Genomic DNA, 27,594 nt, shown 5'->3' with positions numbered 1-27,594 from the left:
AAAATAAGATTGCAACTCCTCTTTTCTTCTGAATTCCATTTGCCTGAAAAATTGTCTTCCAACCCTTCACTCGGAGCTTTAATTTGTCTTTTGAAGCCAGGTGTGTTTCTTGCAGACAGCAGATGAATGGCTTGTGTTTTTTAATCCAGTCAACCAATCTATGTCTCTTCAGTGGGGAATTCAAGCCATTAACATTTATTGAGATAATTGATAAGTGTGGTAGTATTCCTTCGTCTTATTTTGTGAGAGTCCATTGCTTAGTTTTATCTTTTGCATCAGTGTGGAGGTTTGGTTCTGTCCTTTAGTTTCTGAGTTCTTACTTTGCTGCTGATCCATTGTGGTGGTCAGTGTGCAGAACAGGTTGAAGTATTTCCTGTAGAGCTGGTCTTGTTGTGGCGAATTTCCTCAATGTTTGTATATCCGTAAATGATTTGATTTCTCCATCAATTTTGAAGCTTAGCTTAGCAGGGTACACAATTCTGGGCTAGAAATTGTTCTGTTTAAGTAGATTAAAGGTAGATGACCATTGTCTTCTTGCTTGGAAAGTTTCATTAGAGAAGTCTGCGGTCACTCTGATGGATTTGCCCCTGTAGGTCAACTGGCGCTTATTCCTGGCAGCTCGCAAAATCTTTTCTTTTATCTTGACTTTGGACAGGTTCATCACAATGTGTCTTGGAGAAGCTCGGTTAGAGTTGAGGCGACCTGGGGTCCGATAGCCCTCTGAAAGCAGTGTGTCAGAATCTTTGGTGATATTTGGGAAATTTTCTTTTATAATATCCTCTAGTATGGCTTCCATTCCTCTGGGGCATTCTTCTTCCCCTTCTGGAATTCCTATAACTCGTATGTTGGAACGCTTCATAAAGTCCCATAATTCTGACAGTGAACGTTCTGCTTTCTCTCTCTTCTTTTCTGCCTCTTTTACTATCTGAGTTATCTCAAAAACTTTGTCTTCTACCTCTGAAATTCTTTCTTCTGCATGATCTAACCTGTTGCTGATACTTTCCATTGCATCTTTAAGTTCCCTGATTGACTGTTTCATTTCCTTCAGCTCTGCTATATCCTTTTTATATTCTTCATATCATTCATCTCTGATTTGATTCTGTTTTTGGATTTCCTTTTGGTTATTTTCCACTTTATTAGCAGTTTCCTTCATTGTTTCCATCATTTCTTTCATTGTTTTCAACATGTGTATTCTAAATTCCCTTTCTGTCATTCCTAACATTTCTGTATAGGTGGAATCCTCTGCAGTAGCTACCTCATGGTCCCTTGGCGGGGTTATTCTGGACTGGTTCTTCATGTTGCCTGGAGTTTTCTGCTGATTCTTCCTCATAGGTGATTTCTTTTATCTGTTTCCTTGCCCTAATTTTCCTTTCACTTCCTCTTGCTCTTTAAGTTCTCGTGCCTGTGGATTAAGGGTTACAGGACCAGAAGGGTGAGAAGGTTTAAGAGCAAAAAAGGGATGAAAGAAAGGAGGACTGAGTGATAAGGAAAAAAAAAGAAAAATAGAGAAAGGAGAGGGGGTGGGTAAAGGGAATATTGACAAAAAGAAGAGAGGCACAGAAAGAGGGAGACAGAGCAATATAGGTGTACAGTAGGGTACTTTGATACAACCTTAAAAAAAAAAAACCACCTTCTGGGGGTGCCCAGTTGGGTGGTTCCCTTGAGGTCAGCAGCTCTTTGCTAACCTGATCAGACACAGTACCCCACCTCCACCAAGTAGAGAGGAAAGACAAAAATGCTATAAATCAAACCGAAACAAGCAAACAGCAAACTTTACGGGATAAAATTGGCTGGAAAAACCAAATAATAGCAGTAGAAACACTAACAAAAATGAAGTTCTAATTATTGAAATAGGCAGCAATGGGAGGGATCTGTATGGAAAAGGTTGAACTTAAAAAACAAAACAACAATCCACAACATCAAAATAAAAAAAACAACCAAACCAAAAAAAAAAAAAAAAAAACACAACGAAAAACAAAGCAGTATGTATATGTTATTGAATATTGTCTGGGCAACACGTGGTCTTCTGGGGTATGAGATGTTAATCACAGTTCTGATACGACTGGAGGCTGCTAGTTTCTCAAACCCCAGCAGGTAGACACCCTAAATCTCTCTTCAGCCCACTTAAAAGGCACTTTGAACTTGATCACTTACTGAGCAGAAGCTTTCTCAGGGAAGTGCTTGTCGCTGGAATCACTGCTGAAGTGGCTATCCACTTATCCTGTGTGTCAAAACTGGTCTCCCCCTGCCCCCGAGGGTTAGGGCTGCAAGGCGGCTCAGACCCCACCCTTAGGCTACTTGGTCGCTGGGTTACCAGCTCCCACCCAATTCCAGCTCTGCGACCCTGAGGGTGGAGCTTGCCGGGGCAGATCGCTCAGAATGTCTGCCTGTGACCCAGAGCCAAACACTATTAGCTCTGTCTGGCTCAGCGGCTCAGACTGGGGCCCTAGACAAAGGCCAAAGTTCTCCGCACTCCCGCTCAGGCTCTCCCCAAGGCAGTTCAGCTGAGTGCCAAGTCCAAAGACACCAAAACAGTTCACAGGTAAGGCCTTTCTGGTTTGCAGTCTCGCTGCTACTGAACTTACAGTTGCGGGCGGGTTTAGACGGATTGAACACACGTGACCACTTGCCGGTTTTCCACTGTTTTAGTCCTCCTCTTGGGGTCCAGAAGTCTCTCGCTGACTCCCTGTATCCTCTCAGGGGTGATGGTAGGCAGATCCCACCAGCCAGAGATGCCTGGAGTCCTATATCCCCAGACTCACGGTGCCCAAATGCAAGGAAGCTGTTACTTGGCTGCCATCTTGCTCCCCCTCCCTGTAATGGAAGTTTCAGCCATTGTAATTAGGGAAGAAAAGGCGATCAAGGGTATCCACATAGGGCCAAAAGAGATCAAACTTTCACTCTTCGCAGATGATATGATTGTATATCTGGAAAATGCTAGGGATTCTACTACAAAAGTTTTAGAAGTGATCAAGGAATACAGCAATGTCTCAGGCTACAAAATCAACACCCATAAATCTGTAGCCTTTATATATACCAATAACAACCAAGCCGAACAAACAGTCAAGGACTCTATTCCTTTCACAGTAGTGCCAAAGAAGATGAAATATTTGGGAGTATACCTAACAAAGGATGTGAAAGATCTCTACAAAGAGAACTATGAAACTTTAAGAAAAGAAATAGCTGAAGATGTTAACAAATAGAAAAACATACCATGCTCATGGCTGGGAAGAATCAACGTTGTTAAAATGTCTATACTACCCAAAGCAATATATAATTTTAATGCAATTCCTATTAAAGCTCCATTGTCATATTTTAAAGATCTTGAAAAAATAATACTTTGTTTTATATGGAATCAGAAAAAAACCTCAAATAGCCAAAACATTACTCAGCAATAAAAACACAGCAGGAGGAATCAAGCTACCAGACCTGAAACTGTACTATAAATTGATAGTGATCAAAACAGCATGGTATTGGCACAAAAACAGAGAAGTAGATGTCTGGAACATAATAGAGAACCAAGAGATGAATCCAGCTACCTACCGTTATTTGATCTTTGACAAGCCAATTAAAAACATTCAGTGGGGAAAAGATTCCCTATTTAACAAATGGTGCTGGATGGACGGGCGGTGCCTCTGGCTCAAGGAGTAGGGCACCAGTCCCATATGCCAGAGGTGGCAGGTTCAAACCTAGCCCCAGCCAAAAACCAAAAAAAAAAAAAAAACCCACAACAAATGGTGCTGGATGAACTGGCTGGCAACCTGTAGAAGATTGAAACTGGACCCACACCTTTCACTATTAACTAAGATATACTCTCACTGGATAAAAGATTTAAACTTAAGACATGAAACTATAAAAATACTTGAAGAAAGTGCAGGGAAAACTCTTGAAGGAATCGGCCTGGGTGAATATTTTATGAGGAGGACTCCCCAGGCAATTGAAGCAGTATCAAAAATACATTACTGGGACCTGATCAAACTAAAAAGCTTCTGCACAGTCAAGAACATAGTAAGTAAAGCAAGCAGACAACCCTCAGAATGGGAGAAAATATTTGCAGGTTATACCTCTGATAAAGGTCTAATAACCAGAATCCACAGAGAACTCAAATGTATTAGCAAGAAAAGAAAACATGATCCCATCTCAGGGTGGGCAAGGGACTTGAAGAGAAACTTATCTAAAGAAGACAGATGCACGATCTACAAACACATGAAAAAAAGCTCATCATCCTTAATCATCAGAGAAATACAAATCAAAACTACTTTGAGATATCACCTAACCCCAGTAAGAGTAGCCCACATAACAAAATCCCAAAACCAGAGATGTTGGCGTGGATGTGGAGAAAAGGGCACACTTCTACACTGCTGGTGGGAACCCACACTAATATGTTCCTTCTGGAAGGATGTTTGGAGAATACTTAGAGACCTAAAAATAGACCTGCCATTCGATCCTATAATTCCTTTACTAGGTTTATACCCAGAAGACCAAAAATCACAATACAACAAAGACATCTGTACCAGAATGTTTATTGCAGCCCAATTCATAATTGCTAAGTCATGGAAGAAGCCCAAGTGCCCATCGACCCACGAATGGACTAGCAAATTGTGGTACATGTATACCATGGAATATTATGTATCCTTAAAGAAAGATGGAGACTTTACCTCTTTCATGTTTACATGGATGGAACATATCCATCCATATTCTGGATGAATAGCTGGAACATATTCTTCTTAGCAAAGTATCTCAGGAATGGAATAAAAAGTATCCAATGTACTCAGCCCTACTATGAAGCTAAATTATAGCTTTCACATGAAGGTTATAACCCAACTATAGCAGAAGACTATGAGGAAAGGGCCAAGGAAGGGGAAGGGAGGGGGGAGGTTAGAATGGAGGGAGGGTGATGGGTGGGGCCACACCTATGGTGCATCTTAGAATGGGTACAGGCAAAACTTACTAAAGGCAGAATACAAATGTCTACATACAATAACTAAGAAAATGCCATGAAGGCTACATTGAACAGTTTGATGAGAGTATTTCAGATTGTATGTGAAACCAGCACATTGTACCCTTTGATTGCACTAATGTACACAGCTATGATTTAACAATAAAAAACGAAAACTAGAAATTACGTTATTACACGAAAAGCCCTTTGTCTCAACTCCCAAATGCCTCCAGCAAGAATACACTCAGATGGGAGAATCTCTAAGATTAGTTCAGGGTTTAAAACATTTTCTTCAATGCCCTTTCTCTGCATCCACAGTTCCCCCACTCTTCCTATTCCTCAGGAGATAACCATGACTTTGGCACATGCGTTAGCCCCCAAATTGGACCCGACCGAGCATAAAGGGTGCAATTAGGAGAAGAGCGGTTCAGGGTGAACCCAATTCTGGTTTGCACTGGGTGTTTTGTGTTTGTTCTTTGGTTAGCAATTCCCTCTAAGTTTACATTCCCAATTTTAAAAAGGAACTTGACTAGAGACCCCAGCATTTGGGTTAACATCATAAAGGTCTTAAGAAGTGTTTGTCTTCTGTGTTTATTGCGTCAATGGAAACATAAATCCTGAAGAATCAGTCCTTTCTTTCCCCATGACTGGCTAAAACAAGATTGTGTTATAAAGTTTCTGAATAGGGCGGTGGCTGTGGCTCAGTGAGTAGAGCGCCGGCCCCATAGACCAAGGGTGGTGGGTTCAAACCCGGCCCCGGCCAAACTGCAACAAAAAAATTGCTGAGCGTTCTGGCGGGTGCCTGTAGGCCCAGCTACTCAGGAGGCTGAGGCAAGAAAATCACCTAAGCCCAAGAGCTGGAGGTTGCTGTGAGCTGTGTGACGCCACGGCATGCTACTGAGGGTGATAAAGTGAGACTGTCTCCACAAAAAAACAAAAAAAATTTCTGACTAGTTTCTCTGGCAGTTAAATTATTATACTGACCCCATTTGTGCCACAAACATCATAATACCTGAAACAAAACAGGGTCTCTACTGGCTTTGGGCAAAGCAAAGTTATAACTGCTTTCTAGAACTAATAATATCAAAATTAAACATTTTTAAGGGAAGGCCCCAAAAGAACTCCCTCCAAGAATTTTTATTCTATTTTATTTTAGAGGCACCATCCCAGGAGGTGCTTCTAAAAGGAATGAGGTTTGAGTTGTGTATCTCTAAAGATGCTTTTAAAGAAATCGAAGAAAGGAAAAAGAGGGAGGAAGGAGACTAGAAAAGAAGGAATGAAGGAAGGAAAGGGAAGAAAAACCTAATTTGGTATAGGGTTTTGGGTTCCCTAGAGCTACTTGCACAGCAAACATGAGGTGTTTGCAGGTCCTTTTAGGACAGTCTGGGTAGTGCAGTGAACCTAGTGGTGCAATAGTAACATGGGAAACTGCCTGAGCTTGTAGGCAAGATGTGCAGACTCTGGGAGAACATATATTTCATGATAGTAAAATGACACATTTATTTCAAGTCTTACACCGTCCTTTCATGTACCATTTCTGAGCTATGCTTCATTCTTGACACTTGAGGAAAACTATCAAAGGTGAGAGAGCCAGCAGTACTATGTAGGTCTTTGGCTTCGAACTGGGTTTCTGGAAGCACAAGGTTCCCACAAAGGGGCCCAAGAGGCTGCTATGGAGAGAGGGTGGGGCAGGGACCCATCCCAGGCCACGCAGAACAGCTCATCTTCACCCGCTTTGCAGGCTGACTGCCACCTCTCAGAGGAGCCGTGTGCCCATCCTCTGCAGCCTGCACTTCATAAAGGGCAGGCAGATTCACTTGTTCTTTCTCTGGACGTCCATCCAAATACAGATATCATGGTCAGAATTCCTCAGCATGGAAGCCAGATTTTCTCACTCACCTTGAAGAAAAGCCACCTTTCCTCAGTTAACATGCCCTGCATTGGTAACATTTTACTTAATTGAACCATTTCTTGTTAGTCTGAGGGAGGGCAATTTAGTTAAGAGAGAACATAATTATGTCTCCTTGCTTTTAAGGAGCAGTCTCGTGATTTAAAAGTTAAGAAGCACTGGAATTAGGATACCTCCTGCAGATAAGTAAATCACATGATTTTTTTCCCCTTAAATGGAGGTAAAATCAGAAATAATGACAGCCTTCACCGCTTCCACCATTCAGTCCAGCCATCACACTAGCCAAATGCGCAGAAGAGCTTGAGAAAGCCTAAAACACAGAGTTAAATGCTCCTGTGAATCAGTGCCTCTCCCACGGAAATTGTGACAATCCCTCTTGAGAAGCTGATGCATTTTGATTCCCATGCGGCCAATTATTGTTACTTCTGAGTACAGAAACTATGATTTGTAGTGATGTGAATGATCTAAAGAATCCTTATTTATCACAGCACAGTTTTCAGCTTTTATAGCTAGAATAGCAATCATTTATTTTTTACTTGCAAACTACTTAACACTGAAGAGTCTTAAACATCCCCTGGTTCGGAAGTTACCTGGAAAATAGTTTAACAAGTGCTACCTCTGATTTCATAATCCTTTGTCAAAGATGCTTTACTGCTAATGGAACAAGAGAGGAGTCATCACCCTAAAAATGTCAAATTCCAAAATTATCCTCAACTTTAGGAAGAACAGGTAACTTCTGCAGCAATAGCAATAATTGCTACAAGACAACAGCCAGGTGTAGGATGGAAATACCATTACTTACTTGACACCTTATGAAATGCTTTATGTTTTGTTTTGTTTTGTTTCTGGGTAGGTTTTTGGCAGACATTGTCAGATCTTCCCCCGGAGAGACTCAGGAAATCCCTCTCTCTTGTAAATAATTGGGTTTAGGAGTGGGCCTGTGCCTCAGGCTCATCAGTGGTAGAGAATGGTATTTAGTGGTATGTAATGGGAATTCTGCCAGAGGGCTTCCAAAAGGGATTCTTTGTTCCTAAAAAGATAGACACAGGATAGGTAAACAAGTTCTGACTCTGGACACTGAGCTGTGAGAAGGTGATGCCTGCAGCGTTGGCGTGAAGACAGTTAACAGAGCTGGAAAGGCGAGTTGGTCTTGATTCATACATCATGTTCTAAGTAACCCTCCCTGGAGCTGCCCTGCCTCTAAACATCATGTTCCATGAGATAATACGCGTATATCCCCTTTATGTTCAAGCCTCCTCTACTTAGGATTTGCTGTTACTGGCAGCCAAAAGCATGTTAACTGCTGTAATATAGAGAGCTACATAAAAATATTTTATAAAGTTTATCCCTTCATCCTACAAATATTTAATGAGGCTGCCCCATATGCCAGGCATGAGTCATTCTGCAGACACACTTTGGCTCTGCTTTTTTCCACTTAACATTTCCTTCCGTCATTAAGAACTCTTTGGATATACGGTGTTGATGGCTACGTTATTTAATCATTTCTCCATTATCTGACATTTAGGTTGCTGAGGATTTTCGTTATTAAAAGTAAAGACATGGTGAACATCCATGCACATGATTACATTTCTGATAATTGAGGGGATATATTCCCAAAACAAAACAGAGAGACAAAAAGATAAATTTTTAACACATGTAATACATATTCTCAAATTGCTTTCCAGTTTATATGTCCTCGTGTGGCATTTGAGAGTTGCTGCTGCACATCAGGGCACTCTCGTAGCGCACAATCCTTCCCCCCCTCAACTATTTCTAGAACAAATTCAGGTTAAATTCTACAGGACATATTTACCCAATGAATGGGAGGGGAGATTGTTAATGAATACAAGAGATTTAATGTGTGCCCTCATTAGGATCTTGATTCATACAATCTACAAAAAATAATTTTGAAAAATTTAAACACGGACTGAGTATTATTTGACGTTAAGGAATTAGTGTTTATTTAAATTATTTTATTAAAAATAATTATAAATTAAATTATTTAATTAAAAAATTAAAAATTATTTAAATTAATTTTATTAGGTATGGTAATGGCACAGGGTTGGCACAATGACTGTGTTGCCAAGTCACGTTGAGAAAATCAAGTCCTTGGCAGTTACAGATGTGTCTTTATTAATGAATAAAGTGGCATTGCCATCTGGGATTTACTTTAAAATACTCCAGCAAATAAAGGTGATGGAGTGGAATAGGAGAGGGCTGACTGGCAAAATGTTGATCATTTCTGAAACTGAGGAATGAGGGTTTCTTAGGTTAGTCTCTCTACCTTTGCATACATTTTAAAAATACAACACAGAGCTTTTTTTTTTTCTTTTTTTGAGACAGTCTCACTATGTCACTCTTGGTAGAGTACCGAGGCGTCACAGCTCACAGCAACCTCAATTCTCTTGCCTCAGCCTCCCAAGTTGCTGGGACTATAGGCACCCGCCAGAACACCTGGCTATTTTTTGTTGTAGTTGTCATTGTTGTTTAGCAGGCCCAGGTTCAAACCCGCCAGCCCCAGTGTATGTGGTCAGTGCCCTAACCACTGAGCTATGGGCACCAAGCCTGATACAGAGCTTTTTTTTCTTTTTAAAGCGTTTATTTTTTTTTGCAGTTTTTTTTTTTTTTTTTTGGCCAGGGCTGGGTTTGAACCCGCCACCTCTGGCATATGGGGCCGGCGCCCTACCCCTTTGAGCCACAGGCGCCGCCTGGTACAGAGCTTTTTAATTGACTTTAGTTAAATGTTTTAAAAGACTGTGTAGTTGACATCATGTACATAAAAGGCTGGCAGGTGCAGGCCTGCCCTCCTCTCTTCTGGGGCTCAGTGAAGGGCTCCACTGGGATTGACTGAGATCTCAGCAGTCACTGATACCTTTACTCTTACCCCGGAGAACAAGAGGGAGCCTGGTTTGGTCCCAGAATCTGCCCTAGAAGTTATGGTCACATTAACACAGGCCCAAAACTTCGTAGGGGTCCTCAAACTTTTTAAGCAGGGGGCCAGTTCACTGTCCCTCAGACCGTTGGAGGGCCGGACTATAGTTTAAAAAAAAACTATGAACAAATTCCTACGCACACTGCACATATCTTATTTTGAAGTAAAAAAACAAATGGGAATAAATACAATCACACTGCTGCATGCGGCCCATGGGCCATAGTTTGAGGACCCGTGAGGGAACTGGACCCAAGTAGATTGCAGTCTTCATTGGTCTCCAAGCCAACTTCATGGTCCATTGGTCCTTAATCAGCTCATCTGCTCCCCAAATCAGGGGTTGAACACAAATCAGATGACCTCAGGCTTGAAGCACGGGGAATAAATTACATATTGAAAAGCATAGCCTGGGCGGCGGCTGCAGCTCTGTAAGTAGGGCTCCAGCCCCACATACCAAGGGTGGCAGGTTCAAACCCAGCCCCGGCCAAACTGCAACAAAAAAAAAGTAGCCAGGTGTTGTGGCGGGAACCTATAATCCCAGCTACTCGGGAGGCTGAGGCAAGAGAATCACCTAAGTCCAAGAGCTGGAGGTTGCTATGAGCTGTGACGCCACAGCACTCTACCGAGGGCGACAAAGTGAAACAAAAAGAAAAGAAAAGCACAGCCTATGATAATCAGTTTCATTTATGTGAATGAAAAACATAGGGAGACTGAAATTCATGGGGCATAACAGGCTGTTAAACCGATTGTTTGCTTGAAGAGACACACATATATTCAGTAACATGTGTTCTAGTAAGAGAAAACTGTAGGGTTGTAGCTTCTGATGCCAGCCAATGTCCCCTCGTCCGGGTATTAGATTTGGCAGCCAGTGTGGTCTGGCTTTCTCTACAAAGCATGAAACTATGGGCACTTGGCTTTCTCAGCCCTACTTATGGCTTAAACCCCTGGCAGTGGCCCACACTCAATTACAATAGTCAGGTAGAAAAAGCACAGACCCAGGAGACAAGATCATCTAAGTTCTAACTCTGGCTTTATGACTTTAGGCAAATTTCTTAGCTTTTGTAGTCATCTTCTTCTCTTCTATCAAATGGGACTAGGAAACTAGTTAACTCCCAACTCCCCAGTGAATGTGAGGAGCTAGTGACAAGCACACAGCAGGGTGGAGGCCTCCTGCCTCAGCCTCTGAGAATGCTAGGATTACAGGCGTGTTTCAGTGCTCTTTTATAAGTGCACCAATCCCCTTCATGAGCACTCTGCTCTCACAACTTAATCACCTCCCAAAGGCCTCACCTCCTGATACTATTGGTAATAATGCCTGAGCCCTTTCCTCCACCAAGAAGGACTTTGAGGGTTGTATTCACCATCCAAGCATCATCAACATTCAGTATTATGGGATGCAAAGGAGGAAGGCTTTCTATGAAAAAAGCCTGCTTACACACTTATAAGCCCTGAGAGTAATAAAAACATAGAAATGCCTCTAAGTGCAGACATAGGAATCTGTCTCCCCTTGCTTCCATGAACACCACCACTTATGCCATTTTCTGTTATTTTTTCTGAGAGATGGCAGTGATCATACACAGTAGGTAACCAAAAGTGATGATTATCCCTTTTTTAAAAAATAAAATTGAGTGCTTTAAAACCAAATAAGACAGAAGACAGAAATGTTATCCATTTTTTTTTTTTGAGACAGAATCTCTGTTGCCCCCAAGCTAGAGTGCCATGATGTCACAGCTCACAACAACCTCAAACTCCTCAGCTCAAGCAATCCCCTTGCCTCAGCCTCCTGAGTAGCTGGGACTATATGAACCCACCACAATGCTCAGCTAATTTTTCTATTTTTTAGCAGAGATGGGGGTCTCACTTTTGCTCAGGCTGGTCTCGAACTCCTGAGCTCAAGCAATCCACCTGCCTCAGCCTCCCAGAATACTAGGATTACAGGCGTGATTCAGTGCTCTTTTATAAGTGCACCAATCCCATTCATGAGAGCTGTACTCTCACGACTTAATCACCTCCTAAAGGCCTCACCTCCTGATACTATTACTATGGGAGTGAAGATCTCAACACATGAATTTTTGGCACCGTTGTAGTGCAAGTGGTTAAGGCTGGAGAGGTTCGTGGTAGATTTGGAGACACTGAAAAAAAAAAAAACAAAGAGCTGTTAACTATGATGTGCTCTTTATTTAGCTTATAGAGGCAGGTGAGCAAGCGCAGAGAAATCCGCACAGGTGGAAAGTCTCAGAGCCTTATATACCGACCAGAATAGTGGCCCTGAGTCAAGCACTAATTACATAAGAATGAGGTCATATTGTTTAATCATGATTACTTCAAATAACATGGCACCTGCCGGCCTGAAGGCCAAAGAGCCTAATCAACTCATCATCCCCACAGACAAAACTCAAACCATAGCAGTTTCCCAGCCACAGAGTGCAGGGCCTTGAACTTAACAGGTGCTCAGTATATCACTATTACCTTGTAGCTGGTACTTAACGCGTAACAACCTCCTGTTGCTCCACTTATTAAGAGAAAAATCAATCACCTCTAGACAGGAAGGGACTACATGAGAAAATTCTCTAATTCCTTGTTAATGGCCCCCTCTTCCCGCAACACACACACACACCCCTCTTATTATTTCTGAACCTTCTCTATTTTCATTGACTTTATTCAGTTCCTGGAATATTATCAGGTCAATAAATAGCTCCAAATAAAAGCTTCCCTTTTTTTCCTGCATGTTTCCTGTGTTTAGTTCTCTGTTTTCAATGACTACCAGAGCAATACTTTCTGGTCTTGCAACTGGGAACCTTCACTGTCAAGAGCTGCTGAAGGGCTTTGATTTTTAAAACAATAGTTCCCAAAGAAGAGATGATAAGTCTGGTTTTCTCTCTACCATGAAGGGCCCTAACTAACTGTCAGTGGAACTGCTTGTCCTTCCGACCTTCTTTACCAACTCACCCTGTCCATTCCACTCCATTCCTTCCAGCTGAGAAGCTAAACTCCGTGTCGTCCTCTGCTTCTTAGTTATATACCATTAATTTCATACCCAAATGCAGCTTCTTGTGTGCTAAGAAAGGAAAATAGAATTTAGTTGGAAAACTAAATGGTAACAGAGTGTGCACATCTGGGTGTTGGGGAAAGGTGGCCCTTTGGCCTGAGCTGAGCAGACCAGACCAGGAGGTCTCAATCCCACAAGCCCACACATTTCAAGGTCTGGTCTGAACACTTCCCAAGAGTACACTGAGAGGCAGCCACTGGCCAAACAGTAGCAACAAGAAAAGGTGTCAGCTTGGGGACAAGTGAGGCATTATCAAGAAAGAGTTCTTATGAACCCAACAGTAGGACCCAAGTTAGAAAACTGAACTTGAAAATAAAAATTTAAAAAGGGGCCAGGCGTAGTGGCTCATGCCTGTAATCTTAATACTCTGGAAAGCCCAGACACATGGATCACCTGAGCCACAGGTTCCAGACCAGCCTGAGCCAGACCCCATCTCTAAATATAACCGTGTGTTATAGTGGTCGCCTGTAGTCCCAACTACTCGGGAGGCTGAGGCAAGAGAATCACTTCAGCCCAAAACTTTAAGGTTGCTGTGAGCTATGATACCACGGCACTCTACCATCGGTGACAAAGACAAAAATAAATAAATAAATAATACAAAATAAAAATAAAAATTTTTTAAAGAAAATAAAAAAAAATGGAAAGGAGGAGGTTTGACTCAATAAGATGCTTAACTGAGGGAGGAATGCTTAGTGTGCATTTTTTAAATCGTGTTTGCATTCCAAGTGACTCTGATGCCAATCCTCAAATCACCCTTCCTGGCGGTGCCTGTAGTTCAAAGGAGTAGGGCATCAGCGTCATATGCCGGAGGTGGTGGGTTCAAACCCCCCCCCGGGCCAAAAAACTGCAAAAAAAAAAAAAAAATCACCCTTCCCATGTTTATGGAAAGACTTGCTTGGAAGGAGTCCACATCCCTCCAGAGAGAGTGAGCTGACCCTTCACTGCCCCTTAGTGAGAAATACTGAGTGTATCTCTGCTGTCTTTTCTACTTTTCTTGGTAACAGCCATTGTCCTACAACACGTACTCTTAGCAGTACCCCTATGTGCACAGGTAGAAAGACCAAGAAGTAGAAATTGTGAACAATTAGAGACAAAGGCAAGAGAGACATTTTATATTTTATCAAACCATAACATCCAATATGTCTGTTGTCACTCCAAAAGCATGAGGTGTGTTTGAAGAATGTTGTTTAAAAGATAGGAAAATCTTGAGCAATTTCTCATTTCTACATACGCTGGCACCACTGTTTCTCTGCTGGAATATCTCAACTACACCACACACGTGCACCCTTCTCCTTGCCTGCCTAACTCCTCTAATCTTATTCTTCTCTTTATTCTTTCATAATCATCTCATTAGACTAGGGCTCCAAGAGGACAAGGGCCAGATCTGTCTTATCCACGGTTCTATCCTTAAGTTAAAAAGGTAGAATAAATGAATTCTGATTAGTCTGTCTCAGCCTTTTTTTTTTTTTTTGTATTTGCCTTTACTTATCTCTCTGAACACAGACCTGTTGAGCATGGTTGTTCAGGTTGTGCACTGTACAAGGACATCTAGCAGAGGGGGGACAGGGAGACTAATATCCGGCCCACGGTCTCATCACCAAGCCATTTTGGGTTGGCTGTATCCACTCAGACTGAAGGTGCTTTTCTCTGATTTGCACAACAGCACCACATGGCTGGCTGCCGCCCAGCTCTGAACATTTAACGTCTTCAAGGCGGTGGGAACTCTCCTGCTTGTTTCTTGAAGGCTAAGGATGAGTGATTTTATTAAAGTGTTTCTTTAGGTCCTTTTCCAGACGTCTAAGCCAAGTCTCAGACCTCATTCACAGCAAAAACGTCTCTCACTCTTCTATGCTTTGTCCCCTGCAGGGTTTGGGATGACGACCCCAGCGACAGTAGGAGGAAAAATCTTTCTGATTTTTTATGGCCTCGTTGGGTGTTCAAGCACCATCTTGTTCTTCAACCTCTTCCTGGAGCGCCTCATCACTGTCATCGCCTACATCATGAAATCGTGCCACCAGAGGCAGCTGCGGCGACGCGGGGCCCCGCCCCCGGACGGCCCGAAGGGCCCCGGGAAGTGCGAGGTGGACAGCCTGGCCGGCTGGAAGCCCTCGGTGTACTATGTCATGCTCATCCTGTGCACGGCCTCGGTCCTCATCTCCTGCTGCGCCTCTGCCATGTACACCCCGGTCGAGGGCTGGAGCTACTTTGACTCGCTCTACTTCTGTTTTGTAGCTTTCAGCACCATCGGCTTCGGGGACCTGGTCAGCAGCCAGAACGCCCATTACGAGCGTCAAGGCCTCTACCGTTTCGCCAACTTCGTCTTCATCCTCATGGGCGTCTGCTGCATCTACTCCTTGTTCAACGTCATCTCCATCCTTATCAAACAGTCGGTGAACTGGATCCTGCGGAAGATGGACTGCGGGTGCTGCCCGCGGTGCGGAAGGAGGGTCCTGCGATCGCGGCGCAACGCGGTGACGCCGGGCACGGTGCGCGCGCGCTGCGACGTCTCCATGGAAACGGACGCGGGGGCGGAGAGCGAGGCGGACGCGCGCCGCCTGTCGGGGGAGATGATCTCCATCAAGGACTTCTTGGCGGCCAACAAGGTGTCGCTGGCCATCCTGCAGAAGCAGCTGTCGGAAACAGCCAATGGCTGCCCGCATCAGACCAGCCCGCTGACCCGGGACGACGAGTTCTCGGGGGGCGTGGGAGCCTTCGCAATCATGAACAACAGGTTGGCAGAGACGAGCGGGGACAGGTAGAGGCAGGAGTGGATACTGGGCAGGGGTCTGGGGAGAGTGAGGGACGACGACGAGCCGTTCCCCAAGGCCCCTCTGGGCCGCATCCTGGAGCCGGCACAAGCCCAGCTTGGGAGCTGTGATCTTGGCTCCACACAACAGACACCTGCCAGTGCTGGGGAACCGAAGCCTCGATGCCTTTCGCCTTCTCTTTATTCTTTCAGTCTGAGTTACAGTCTTTAAAAAAACCAATCACAAAAGCAGCCTGAGACGTTGCGTCGTTTCTTTACTTTTCTCGTTTTCAGAGTTTTAGCTCCCTGGGGGGATAGAGTTTACTTAAGCCTTGACTCCCTACTGCTGTGTTCTGCGTTTGGAGAGGAAAGTCCTGAAGACCCTAACTTTTCCCTGGAATCTGAAGGGATGAATTCAAAACGGGGAAAAGTACTTGGGGGCGTGTCCGGGCTTTCTTTCCGGCTGGGCTTCCTTCCTTCAGAGCGGGTTTGTCCGTGGTGCCGTGGTAGGGAAGATTTCTGTTCTGCTCTTTATACCTGCTTCTGTCTTGTTTTCCCTTTCTTTTTATTTCTAGGATCTTAATGCCTGGCTAAGGTGTCTGTGGGACTTCAGTGTGATAAGAAAACTAAATTCAGCTTCAGGCCTTTAAACTGCAGCAAGGCGGTGAGGGAAGGGGTGGGGGAAAGACTCACTTTTGTAACCAGAGAACATAGCTTAACATTTTCTCTTTGAATGGTCACGTAGACCATCTCGTTTATACCAGGGCTTGGGGCCCATTGCAAAGATAAGACTATTTATTAAAACTGAAAAATTAATAAATCCTCGTTTTATTACCTAAGAGTCCATGAGTGCTTATTATGGACAGTGAAGGACAAGCACCTATTAAAGGGGCATTAACTGGACTCAAGGAAAAGGACATGGGAAATTGACCTTCAGGGATGTGAGCTTCATCTTGGAGTCTTGACTGGAGAAACATTCTAGGCCAGATAATGAACTTTAATTTTTCATGTTTAATCCATTTCAGTCCTATCTTCTGGGACTGTAACATGTCCAATTATAGAAACTCCCAGGCAGTTAAAACAAAGACTGTTGACCTTATTCAGGTGGGCAGGAGAGTTCAGCTTGAGGGGTGACAGCAGCATTGAAAAGAGCTGCTGTTTTTAGAAGGTAAGAGAGGTGTGCACACAGCACTTTCAGAAACGATGTTGAGATACAACCTCTAAAGAAAACAAAGCTGGAGGCGGTGCCTGTGGCTCAAGGAGTAGGGCGCTGGTCCCATGTGCAGAGAGTGGCGGGTTCAAATCCAGCCCCGGCCAAAAACCACAAAAAAAGAAAGAAGAAAACAAAGCTGGAAACGTATGCCTGGTGAAACTGAAATGTTGAGCAGAGAACAGTGGAGCTGGGAAGACCTTTAGGAACCATCTCATCCAACCTCCTTGTTCTTGACACCAGAAAACAGAGGCACAAGGAGTTGCTCCTTATGGGAGGTCTTGTGACTGGACTGTGCTCAGCTGGGGCAGGAACCCAGGTCTCCACACAGCTTGTGAAACCCTCCACACGCAGCGGGTCCCTCTGCAGGTGTGGTTGCCTTTTCTTCCAGCTCTCAAACCCAAATATTTTCTTTACATACCCAAAGTGCCTAAACTAGAGAGCTTAAACTATTTTCTGCAAAACCCTTATGGGGAACCTGTGACCCCAAATGGAGCTTCCTCATGGGCTGTGCACAGGTGCTGTGGAGATGTGGAAGGAGCCGCTACGGGATTTCTTGATCTCCATATTTCTGGTCCAGGGACAGGCATAAAGCAAGTCCTTGTATCTCCAGCACAGGTCTCTGGAGACCTTGAAGGTGTGTCAGAGGCTCAGGAGCATCAGTATACACAAGGTTCATCTTCCCCACTAGAGGGTCAGTTTTATTAAACAATTTTTACAGAGAGATAACTATCAAAACACATGCCTGTCTTTAGGTAGGATCCATAAAATTTTAAGCTAAATAATAAAACAAAATTTGAGCTTATGATGAACTTCCCAAGGTGTCCCCTCAGGGTATCAGAGGATGAGTTTTTTCTCCCCTGGGTTGATGGTCTCCTGTTGAAAACATCTGAGAACCAGTGTGAGGAGAGAAGTGCAGTGTGTTGGATGGATGGATGGTAGTCGTGTATGAAAGAAAATTTGCCAAGGTAGGAAGTCTTGCTAGTTAAGTCTCTCTACAGTTACTCTTAGGGGTGAAATGGTAAACAAGGGAATTTCTAGATCGTCGGTCAAAGCTGAGTGCAAAACCTGGGGCCCACAATTCCCCAAATATTGTTAGATATGCATATACAATGTGAAAGGGCACACACACAGGCCTTCAGGGCCATTTTCCTGGGTAGTGAGCGTCATGGTTTTTGTCACATTTCCAAAGGCACACAGGCATTCACTGCTCCTTTCTCTTGTCCTCTTTGTACCCACTCGGTGTGTTACCAGCCCTGCTTACCTGCCTCTCTGAACTGTTGCTGTGTGGCCTCCCCCACCAGAAATCATGTTGTCCTACTGTGCGTGGCAGCACACTGAGCGAGAGGAATGTGACAGTGGGCAGGTCGGGCCAGGCTCCTCTGTTGAGGACAGTGTTTTTCAACCTTTTTTATCTCATGGCACATTGAACCCATAGTTAAACTTCCATGGCATGCTCAAATTATATTGATCCCAAAAAAGAGTTTAAAAATATATATATATATACATGTACTTATTATGCTTTGAATTTCTTTTCTTTTTTTTTTTTTTGGAGACAGAGCCTCACTCTGTCACTCTGTCTAGAGTGCTGTGGCATCATAGCACAGCAACCTCAAACTCTTAGACTTGAGCAATCCTCCTGCCTCATCCTCCCGAGTAACTGGGACTATAGGTGCCTGCCACAACACCCAGCTAGTTTTTCTATTTTTAGTATAGATAGGGTCTCACTCTTGCTCAGGCTGATCTCGAACTCCTGAGTTCAAGCAATCCACTTGCCTCCCAGAGTGCTAGGATTACAGGCGTAAGCCACCAGTCCAGCCACTGTACTTTGAACTTCTTCTGAAAATAATTTGATTAATGATCTTTTAAAATGTCCACAGCACACCTAATATCTTCTCATGGGACTCTAGTTGAAAATCACTGGTCTAGGAGCCCAAAGGGCCTCCTGGACATGACATCTAGTTTTTAGGTTTCATCCATGGTGGGCAGTCTTGAAGTTTGATGTGTTGCTATAAACAAACTGGCCCTTAACACCGAGACCTGGAAGCTGAGACACAGAATTTCTCATGTGACCATCATCCCCTCCCACTTGTGTAAGTTTTGCCATATGTCTGTACTACCTGAAATACTATCATCTTATATTTTAATTAACTCAGTCTTTAATTAGTTTTGTCTTAAATAGAAACTTTGTCTCATTAACTGAATGGAAGACTGGTTATCACTTGCTATAAATACTCCATATTCATAGCACTGTATTGAAAATAGAGGAATTATTAAAATAGGTAAAGATCTAGTAAAGTTCTAGCCAGATTCCATATTCTAGTAACAGCTCTAAGCCTGAGGCATTCTCCCTCTCCCTCTTTGTTAAAAATAGAGATTAGCCAGTGTCAGGGAGGCGGTGAAGACACACCAGCACCAAACAGGACTCGCAGAGACTTAGAAAGGAAATAACTTTCTCACTTGTGACTTGATGTTAATGACACACCTAAGAGCCCCTAAAATCATCTCACGTTTCACTCAAATCATTGTAGACATCTCACATTTTGGGCAACAACATATAAATTACACAATACAAAAAAAGCAGTTTCTGAAGTCTGACCAACCACAGGTGAAGAACAGTTCTCGGCATCACAATACTTGTGTTTGAACATCAGTCTTGATGGTTTCAATGTCTGGGCAAGTCTGTTGAGCTCTCTATGCCCCAGGCCCTTTGCATCTCTGAAATGGAAATGGAAACACCAAGGACTACTTCCTCGCAAAGCTGTTAAGAAGATCTAATAAGGCTCAGGGAACACCCTTTGGAAACTCAGAAATTGCCCAGGCACTGGGCCCTGACAGTCCACATTCTGGGGCAGGGGGCCAGGGGATATTGTACTGAACAGTGAAAGATTTTGTTTTGTTCTTGGACCTGGTACTAAACACTTACTACACTGTGTTTCAATAATGGTTTCAATTATTAAATGATGTCACTCTAAGGCCGGGGTGGTGGCTCACACCTGTAATTCTAGCACTCTGGGAAGGTCAGGTGGGTGGATTGTTTGAGCTCGGGAGTTCAAGTCCAACCTGAGCAAGAGTGAAACCCCAGCTCTACTAAAAATAGAAAAACTAGCTAGCAGTGGTAGCCCAAGCCTGTAATCCCAGCTACTCAGGAGGCTGAGGCAAAAGAATTGCTCAGGCCCAAGAGTTTGAGGTTGCTGTGAGCTGTGATGCCCCAGCACTCTACCCAGAGTGACAAGAGTGAGAGACTGTCTCAAAAAACAAAAAAAAAAAATGGTGTCACCCTTGATGGTAGTTTTATACCAAACCGAACAAACCCCAAAGTCTTTATTTCTTTCCACTGAGCCCTTTTATTTCAGTAGAAGCTGAGCCAGTTGAACCAACAACATAATAAAATGTTTTAGAAAAGCTACAATAGTATCATGTATCTTATTAGCATTTTATGGTTTTCAAGCCTTAACCATTCACAATTATAATATTTTGACCTTCATAACCATGGTGTGAAGTAGGCAGGGCAATGATCTTAAAACTGCCCTTCATCTTTTCTGAACTAAGAGGGATAATTATCTTATTGGACTGGGGCTCAAATTTAACAGTGGGCTGAGAATAAGGTTGAAATTATTTTCTTTGGTATTCTAACAATAATTCTCTATTTCCCCAATTCCCTCCATGTTTACTAAAGTTCTTTTTCTGTATAGAAGAGTTTTTCTCTCCATTGTTTTTAAATGTTAAAGAACTTTCTTTTAACACTTCTTGTAGGGGAGGTTTGCTGCTCAGTTTTTGTTTGAGAATAGGTATATTGTTTTTTGATGGGTACTGACAGGTTTTTTAATTTTAATTTTAGCACTTTAAGGGTGTTACGCCATTATCTTCTAACATGAACGGTTTCTGATGAGAAGTCTGCTGTAATGCTTAGCTGATTCCTGAGAATGCTCCTTTTCTCTCTGGCTGCTGTCACTATGTTCTCTTTGTCTTTTGTTTCCTTCAGTTTGAATATGATACACCTGGGCATATGTGTGCACGTGTGCGTGTGTTTGTGTTTGACACCAGAGGAATAACACAAGCAAGATCCACTCAGGGATGCTAAAATTAGTGATGTAAAGTTTAAGCAAAAAAAGAAAAAGGATGTCTGCAAAAAATAAATAAATAAAGATGTCTACAGTCTCAAAGCACCGCCACTGAAATATTTGGTGATTACAAATATTTCTCCCCTGTAGTAACTGTACAGTGGAGAATTCTGACAGGCACCGTGTTAATCAGGTAACACCAGCAGTGGTACAACCAGTGTCACGTGCCACCTGATAGGACACATGGAAAGGGACACTGCGTCTCTGTAGTATCCCTCACAATAACACCTAATTTCAGTCTAACCATGGGAAAACATCAGACAAACCCAAATTGAGGGACATTGTACAACATAATTGATTGGTACTCTTCAAAGTTCTCAAGATCATGAAAGACAAGTAAAGACTGATGAATTGTTATAGATATGATGCATGAGTGTAGGGTCCCTACACATCTGAATCTGGATTTTCATCAGGATTTGTTTTCCTAAAGGGAATTCATCAGTCCACTGACTCATTCCCTTTGCTGGTGTCTGTGAGTCAATCTCAATACAGAGCCCTTACCCTTAGCATTCCTAACCTGGAAGAAGGCGGTTCTGCTTTCTCTTGGGGCCTACTCTCCCCACTATTTTGAGATAGAGTATCACTCTGTCACCCTGGGTAGAGTGCCAGGGTGTCATAGTTCACGGCAGCCTCAAACTCTTGGGCTTCAGAGATCTTCTTGCCTCAGCCTCCTAAGTAGCTGGGACTACAGGCGCCTGCCATGATGCCAAGCTAGAGCCCTGGCACTTAGAAAGAAAATCCTTTTGAGACTTCCCCCTCCGTCCTTTCCTCTCTCTGCTCTCCCCTTCCCCCACACCCTTCATTTAAATATCTTTTCTTTTTTTGAGATAGAGTCTCACTATGTCACCTTTGGTGGAGTGCTGTAGTGTCACAGCTCACAGCAACCTCCAACTCTTGGGCTTAAGCGATTCTTTTGCCTTAGCCTCCCAGGTAGGTGGGACTATAGGCACTCACCACAACACCTGGCTATTTTTTTTGTTGTTGCAATTGTTTAGCTGGCCCAGGCTGGGTTGGAACCCACCACCTGTTTGTGGCTGGTGCCGTAACCACTGTGCTATGGATGCCGAGCCTAAATATTTTTCTTTTTGTCTTTTTTTTTTTAATTTATTTTAATTTTTTTTTAGTCACTGATGTGATTAAATGTCCTTTTTAAATTTACTCTATTTAGCTTTTGTTGATCTTTCTGAACATGAGCCTTGATGTATTTCATCAATTCTGAAAAGTTCACAAGCATCACTGGCATTGGTTTTTTTCAGTGGCGTTTCTGTCTGTTTTCTCTTTTCTTTTGGGGACTCCAGTTATACATATGTTAGGTCTTCTTGTTGTGTTCTCTACGTCCATCCTTCTCTTTCTATTTTTCACATTTTTGGTGCTTGATTCTGATTTTTTTTCTTCCATATATCTTTCACTCCATTGATTTGGTTTTCACCTCTGTCTAATCTGCTCTTAAACCTATTCTAACTTTCAGATCTATATTTTTATACATATGACATGTGTAACATTGGGCAGCACCTGTGGCTCAGTGGGTAGGGCACCGGCCCCATATACCAAGGTTGGCAGGTTCAAACCCAGCCCCAGCCGAACTGCAACAACAACAACAAAAAGGTAGCTGGGCGTTGTGACGGGCGCCTGAGGTCCTGGCTACTCTGGAGGTTGAGGCAAGAGAATCGCCTAGGAGTTGGAGGTTGCTGTGAGCTATGATGCCATGGTACTCTACCAAGGGCAATAGAGACTCTGTCTCTAAAAAACAACAACAACAACAGCAACAACAAAATGTGTAACACTTTACTTCCATTTATTTCTCTTTTAAAGGCCTACCCTGTTTCCCCAAAAATAAGACAGTGTCTTATTTTAAGGTGTGCTCCCAAAGATGCGCTAGATCTTATTTTCAGGGGACGTCTTATCTTTTCTGTAAGTAGGTCTTATTTTCGGAGGATGTCTTATTTTCGGGAAAACAGGGTATTATGGCAGTTTTTATAGTTTCCAATTTCCTGTCGAAATAGCAATGCTTGGCTTTTATTTCCTTGACCATAATAAATACAGTTCTGTAAAAAAAAAAAAAAAAAGAAGAAGAAAGAAAAAGAAAATCCATTTGATGACTGTAATTATCCAAACTGCTGCCTTACCTTTTTGGCTACCTTAAAATATACCTTTTGCCACTAACCAAGTGTGTTTCTACCTATGGCAAGATGTACTTTGGGGAGACCTCTTTCCTCACAGTTCCGGGTTTATTTTCCACCAAACCCTCTTCTTCATGCAAGGCCATTCCTATCCCAATGAGTCTAAACGTGCCCCAAGAGAGGAGAGCCCGTGTGATACGCTTGCTGCCCCTGGAAACTGCTCAGAGGATTCCAGCAGCAGTTCCTTAGCTGTCGTCACAAGAGTTTGGGGACCCTGGAGACCTCTACTTCTTAGAGAGAGTGAGGAGCATAAATCTTGGTTGGTGGCCACATCTCCTGTTAGAGATCTGCCCCCAAATGTATAACCCCAGCAGGTTAAGTTTCGAGGATTCAAGAAGCAGAAGGCTGTTTCTCACTGGGAGCTTTTATAAGGCAAAACATCTGATTGAAGTGGAAACAATTCCAGGCTGAGCAGCTCCCTGGTTGCATTCCATCCTGTGGAGCTCAGAGCCCATTTATGTGGATGCCAGAATTGGATAGACTATCAAACACCCCCCAGATATGTAGCCATCACCCCTCACTTGGTGACAGGATGCGAGGGAGAGGCATTGCTTACCATTTGCTGACACACAAATGCACCATATGTCTGATGTTGGTGAGAAGGAGCATAGACGTGGTTATTTTAACTCTTCCTTTCTCATTTGGGAAATAAATGGATTTTTTTCTTATGTTACTGGAGAAAAGTAACTTCTGTTTCTAAATCTAAGGTAAAGGACACAGAACATCTGAATCACATTTTCTTTCCTTCTCCACCATGAGGGCCTTCTAGAAGATTCTCCTCTATTTGGGGGCTATTCAACACTCCCTTTCCCAAATCCAAGGTTTATCTTGTCTTCGACTAGGAAATATCCAAGGTCAGTACTTATGAGTTTTCTTGAGGCAAAGTCTTCAGAGCCTGAGGCCCCACCTAAGTCCTTCTGAATGAGAATCTCCAGGGCCCAGTGGCTCACACCTGCAATCCTAGAACTCTGGGAGGCCAAGGAGGGTGAATTGCCTGATCTCAGGAGTTCAAGACCAATCTGAGCAAGAGTGACACTCTCTCTCTACTTGGGAGGCTGAGGCAAGAGAATCAATTGAGTCTGGGTGTTTGAAGTTGATGCGAGCTATGACTCCATGGAACCCTGGCCTGGGGCAACAGAGTAAGACTGTTTCAAAAAACAAAAACAAACAACAACAAAAATCTATGGGTGGACCTACCACTCTCATTTCTAGAGAGCTTCCAGAGGTGTTCTGAGAGGCCATTCCTGGCCTGCCTCACTCAGCATTCCTAACCTGAAAGAATGTGGTTCTGCTTCCTCTTGGGGCCCATTCTCCCCACTGTCTGGTTCCCTTTGTCTGAGTTGCTATCAGGATGATCTGTGCAGGAGCCTGTCACATCACCTGCCACAGGGATATAGTGGAGAATCCGACTCTTGAGCAGTCCTGCTCTGTGTGTCCCAGTGGAGGGACACATTGAACAAAGAGGCTTACAAGTGAATGTGGAGCTTCCAACCTCACCCGTGATGGGACAGAAAAAGGTGCAAAAGCCAGGTGAGGTGTCTGGTGTCAGGTAGAGGGCGGTTCCTACTGAGCTGGCTAGGCACCTTAGGGACTCCTTGGCTTCCCAAAGTGACTATCACTAGATTGGAGTGTGACAGACCTCAGTGGAGTCTGTCTGGGCTGGACCAGGTTCCCAGGATCTCCACAAACCCCACCCAGGTGAGGGGACCCAAGGGTGCAGCCACAAGCTCAAGGGTACCCCCAACCCTGGTTACTCAGATAGCCCTGAAACCACCAGCACTGGCCAGTGAAGATGCTGGGCAGCAGGCTCAGGCCATCCTGAGAAAATCCTTCTGCCAGAGGTCAGATGTAGGATGAGCTTTGAAGATAAGCTTTGGTTCCAGCTGGCAAGTCTTAGGAAAGTGGCCAGTGGTGTCTGAGCTCCATTCCCTCATCTAGGAAAGCAAGACAAGTACTTTCCTCTCAGCATTGGTGGAGGCTACAGGAGACCACCTGGGGAAGATGCCGGCCCAGGAATGGGCCCTGGCATTGCCTTCCCATGGGGCCCTGAAGCAGACAGGCAGCTCTGTGATGCTCTCATGGCTGACAAACACCAGGACATTGTGCTAAGCAGGTACCTCGAGATACTTCAAGAGGCCTCTGGAGCTAAGGTGGGCCTCTCTGCTCCCTCTCTGCTCCCTGGGCCCCTTCTAGGAGGCCTGGGATGGGCTGGTCCCCTGCATGGGGGGCCTCCACAGCTAGGCCCTAGTCCTCACACCCCATGAAAGCTGGCGGGGGGTAAACAAGTGTTGCTGCAGGCAGAGTGGTTGGGGTGCAGGGTAGGGGGCAAGTCTTTGAACTTCCTCACCCCCAGAACCAAAACCCCTTCACTCCTTCCAGATTCTGAGGGCAGAGAGAGGACCCACAGGGCAGGCCAAACAAAGGGGCCCCAGAGCCCTGTAAGCAGTGCCCATCTGGTCTTCCCCAGGGGGTTACAGAGTCTTCCTGCCACCACACCAGGGACTCTCCCTGTGTGCACACTTGCACCTTCGATATAAAAGCACATCACAGGCCAGGCACAGTGGCTCACACCTGCAATCCTGGCACTCCAGGAGGCCAAGGCGGGTGGATTGCTAGAGCTCATGAGTTTGACACCAGCTTGAGCAAAAGCAAGACCCTATCTCTACTAAAAATAGAAAAACTGGGGCAAGAGGATCACTTGAGCCCAAGAGTTGGAGGTTGCTGTGAGCTATGATGCCACAGCACTCTACCCGGGGTGACAGCTTGGGACTCTGTCTCAAAAAATAAATAAAATAAAAGCACATCATCTGTTACTCAAGTATGGTGACATATAGCTGTAGTGCCAGCTACTCAGTAGGCTGAGGCCAGGGGATCGCTCAAGCCCAGGAGTTCAAAGCTGTCATGTGCTATGATTGTTACAATGGTGCCTGTGAACAGCCACTATCCTACACCCTGAGCAACATACTGAGACTCCATATGTTTAAAAAAAAAAAACACCTCTTAAAAAGGACCCAAGTGCTCACTTTGGCAGCATACATACTAAAATTGGAGCAATACAGAAATTAGCATGGCCCCTGGGCAAGGATAACATGGAAATTGTGAAGCCTTCCCTAGGAAAACAAGAAAGGAGTAAGCATACCATCTTACTCTTCCCAGAAAGACAGACACACTCCACAGGAAGTCCGAAGGGACACCTTTGTTCATGGATTGACTCCACCTCAAGAATCCAGATGGTTGCAAGAGGTGGCACCATTTTAGGGCAACCTGTCCTCAGGCTCAGCAGGTTCTGTGTCTTTGGCTCACAAATACTAGTAGGGACCTCCAATGCTTCATTTAATCTTTTTCATATCAGACAAAAAATTTGAATATGGTCTACCATTCATGATATTTGTCTTTATTGCAATGTCATCATAAAATATACTTCTTATATGTTTTATAGAGGAAAAGGACCACGGCTGTGCTCCAAGTGCAGGTGATTGAAATTTCGCTGTCAGTGACCTCTGGTTTAGATGCAGGTCCCTGAGGATGTGAGCATCCCAGCTCCTCTAGGGTGAACATTTATCAGCCAGTGCTCCTAATAAGAGTGGGGAGAAACAGCCAGAGAGCCCTAGGCAACCTCAGAGGAGGGGGAAGCAAGCAGGGCTTAGGGTGCATCGTTGCTAAAGGACAAACTTGACCTTGAGCACCTTTGTTCCACTGGAGCTACATCTTCATTCCATGCTAATTGGATCAGCGGTAAATGGCAGAAAAAAATGAATAAATAAGCTAACATGTTAAATTAGCTTAAAATCAGAAATGTAATTAAATGCACTGAGCTCCAATCTCTGGAGGAAGAGGCATGATGATTATTAATGGAGTATAGCTGGGTACTTCCCTCATTCAGGGAGCTCACTGCCTAGTGAGAAAAGAGGCAGAATTAAATAATCACATACTGATATTACATTAAAGGGATGTAGATTTGACTTCAAAGCCAATATTACTTTGTGGTCTGCATGGGCTGGACCCCGTGGTAGAGGCCAAGTGTGGTGGCTCATACCTGAAATCATAGCACTCTGGGCCAAGGTAGTGGGATCACTTAAGTTCAGGAGTTCAAGAGCAGCCTAAACAAGAGCAAGACCCTGACTCTACTAAAAATTAAAAAAAATTAGCCAGGCATAGTGATGCACACCTGTAGTCCCAGAGACTCTAGAGGCTGAGGCAGGAGAATTGCATGAGCCCAGGAGTTTGAGATTGCAGTGAGCTATAATCAGGCTATAGCCTTGTAGCTGTGGTGAGAGAGCAAGACTCTGTCTCGAAAAACAAAAAAATACAGAAGAGGAAAAACTATGCCTTATGCCTCAGAGAGTCAGGGATGACTCTTGAAAAGGTTACATTCACACTGGGTTTTGATGATGTGTAAGAGTCCTCCAGATGAAACATTGATGACAGATGGTGAAAGTACGTGGGCTTTGAAGTCAGACCAAAGCTCCAGTCCCAGCCCTAATCTCTACTGTCCATGTGACCAGAGA

The 27,594-nt window shown here is 43.9% G+C and overlaps 1 protein-coding gene and 1 non-coding gene across 2 annotated transcripts in view; both read left to right on the top strand.

Annotated features, from left to right (window-relative positions):
• The window catches only part of KCNK13 (potassium two pore domain channel subfamily K member 13), a 124,155-nt gene extending 107,751 nt beyond the window's left edge, over positions 1-16,404 (top strand). Inside the window, exon 2 of the mRNA XM_053603791.1 lies at positions 14,693-16,404. Within this exon, the coding sequence (XP_053459766.1) occupies positions 14,693-15,585 (893 nt within the window). The 3' untranslated portion in view covers positions 15,586-16,404. The remainder of the gene's footprint in view (positions 1-14,692) is intronic.
• Positions 16,405-26,101: 9,697 nt separating this feature from the next.
• Positions 26,102-26,204, top strand: LOC128595118 (U6 spliceosomal RNA). Its single transcript, XR_008382792.1, has one exon. It is a non-coding gene; the product is annotated as a U6 spliceosomal RNA (small nuclear RNA).
• Positions 26,205-27,594: the final 1,390 nt, after the last annotated feature.

The sequence above is a fragment of the Nycticebus coucang genome, chromosome 9 (assembly GCF_027406575.1).
Source record: "Nycticebus coucang isolate mNycCou1 chromosome 9, mNycCou1.pri, whole genome shotgun sequence".
Lineage (NCBI taxonomy): Eukaryota > Metazoa > Chordata > Mammalia > Primates > Lorisidae > Nycticebus > Nycticebus coucang.
Note: the sequence above shows the minus strand (reverse complement) of the source record. Positions and strands in the feature narration are given on the sequence as shown.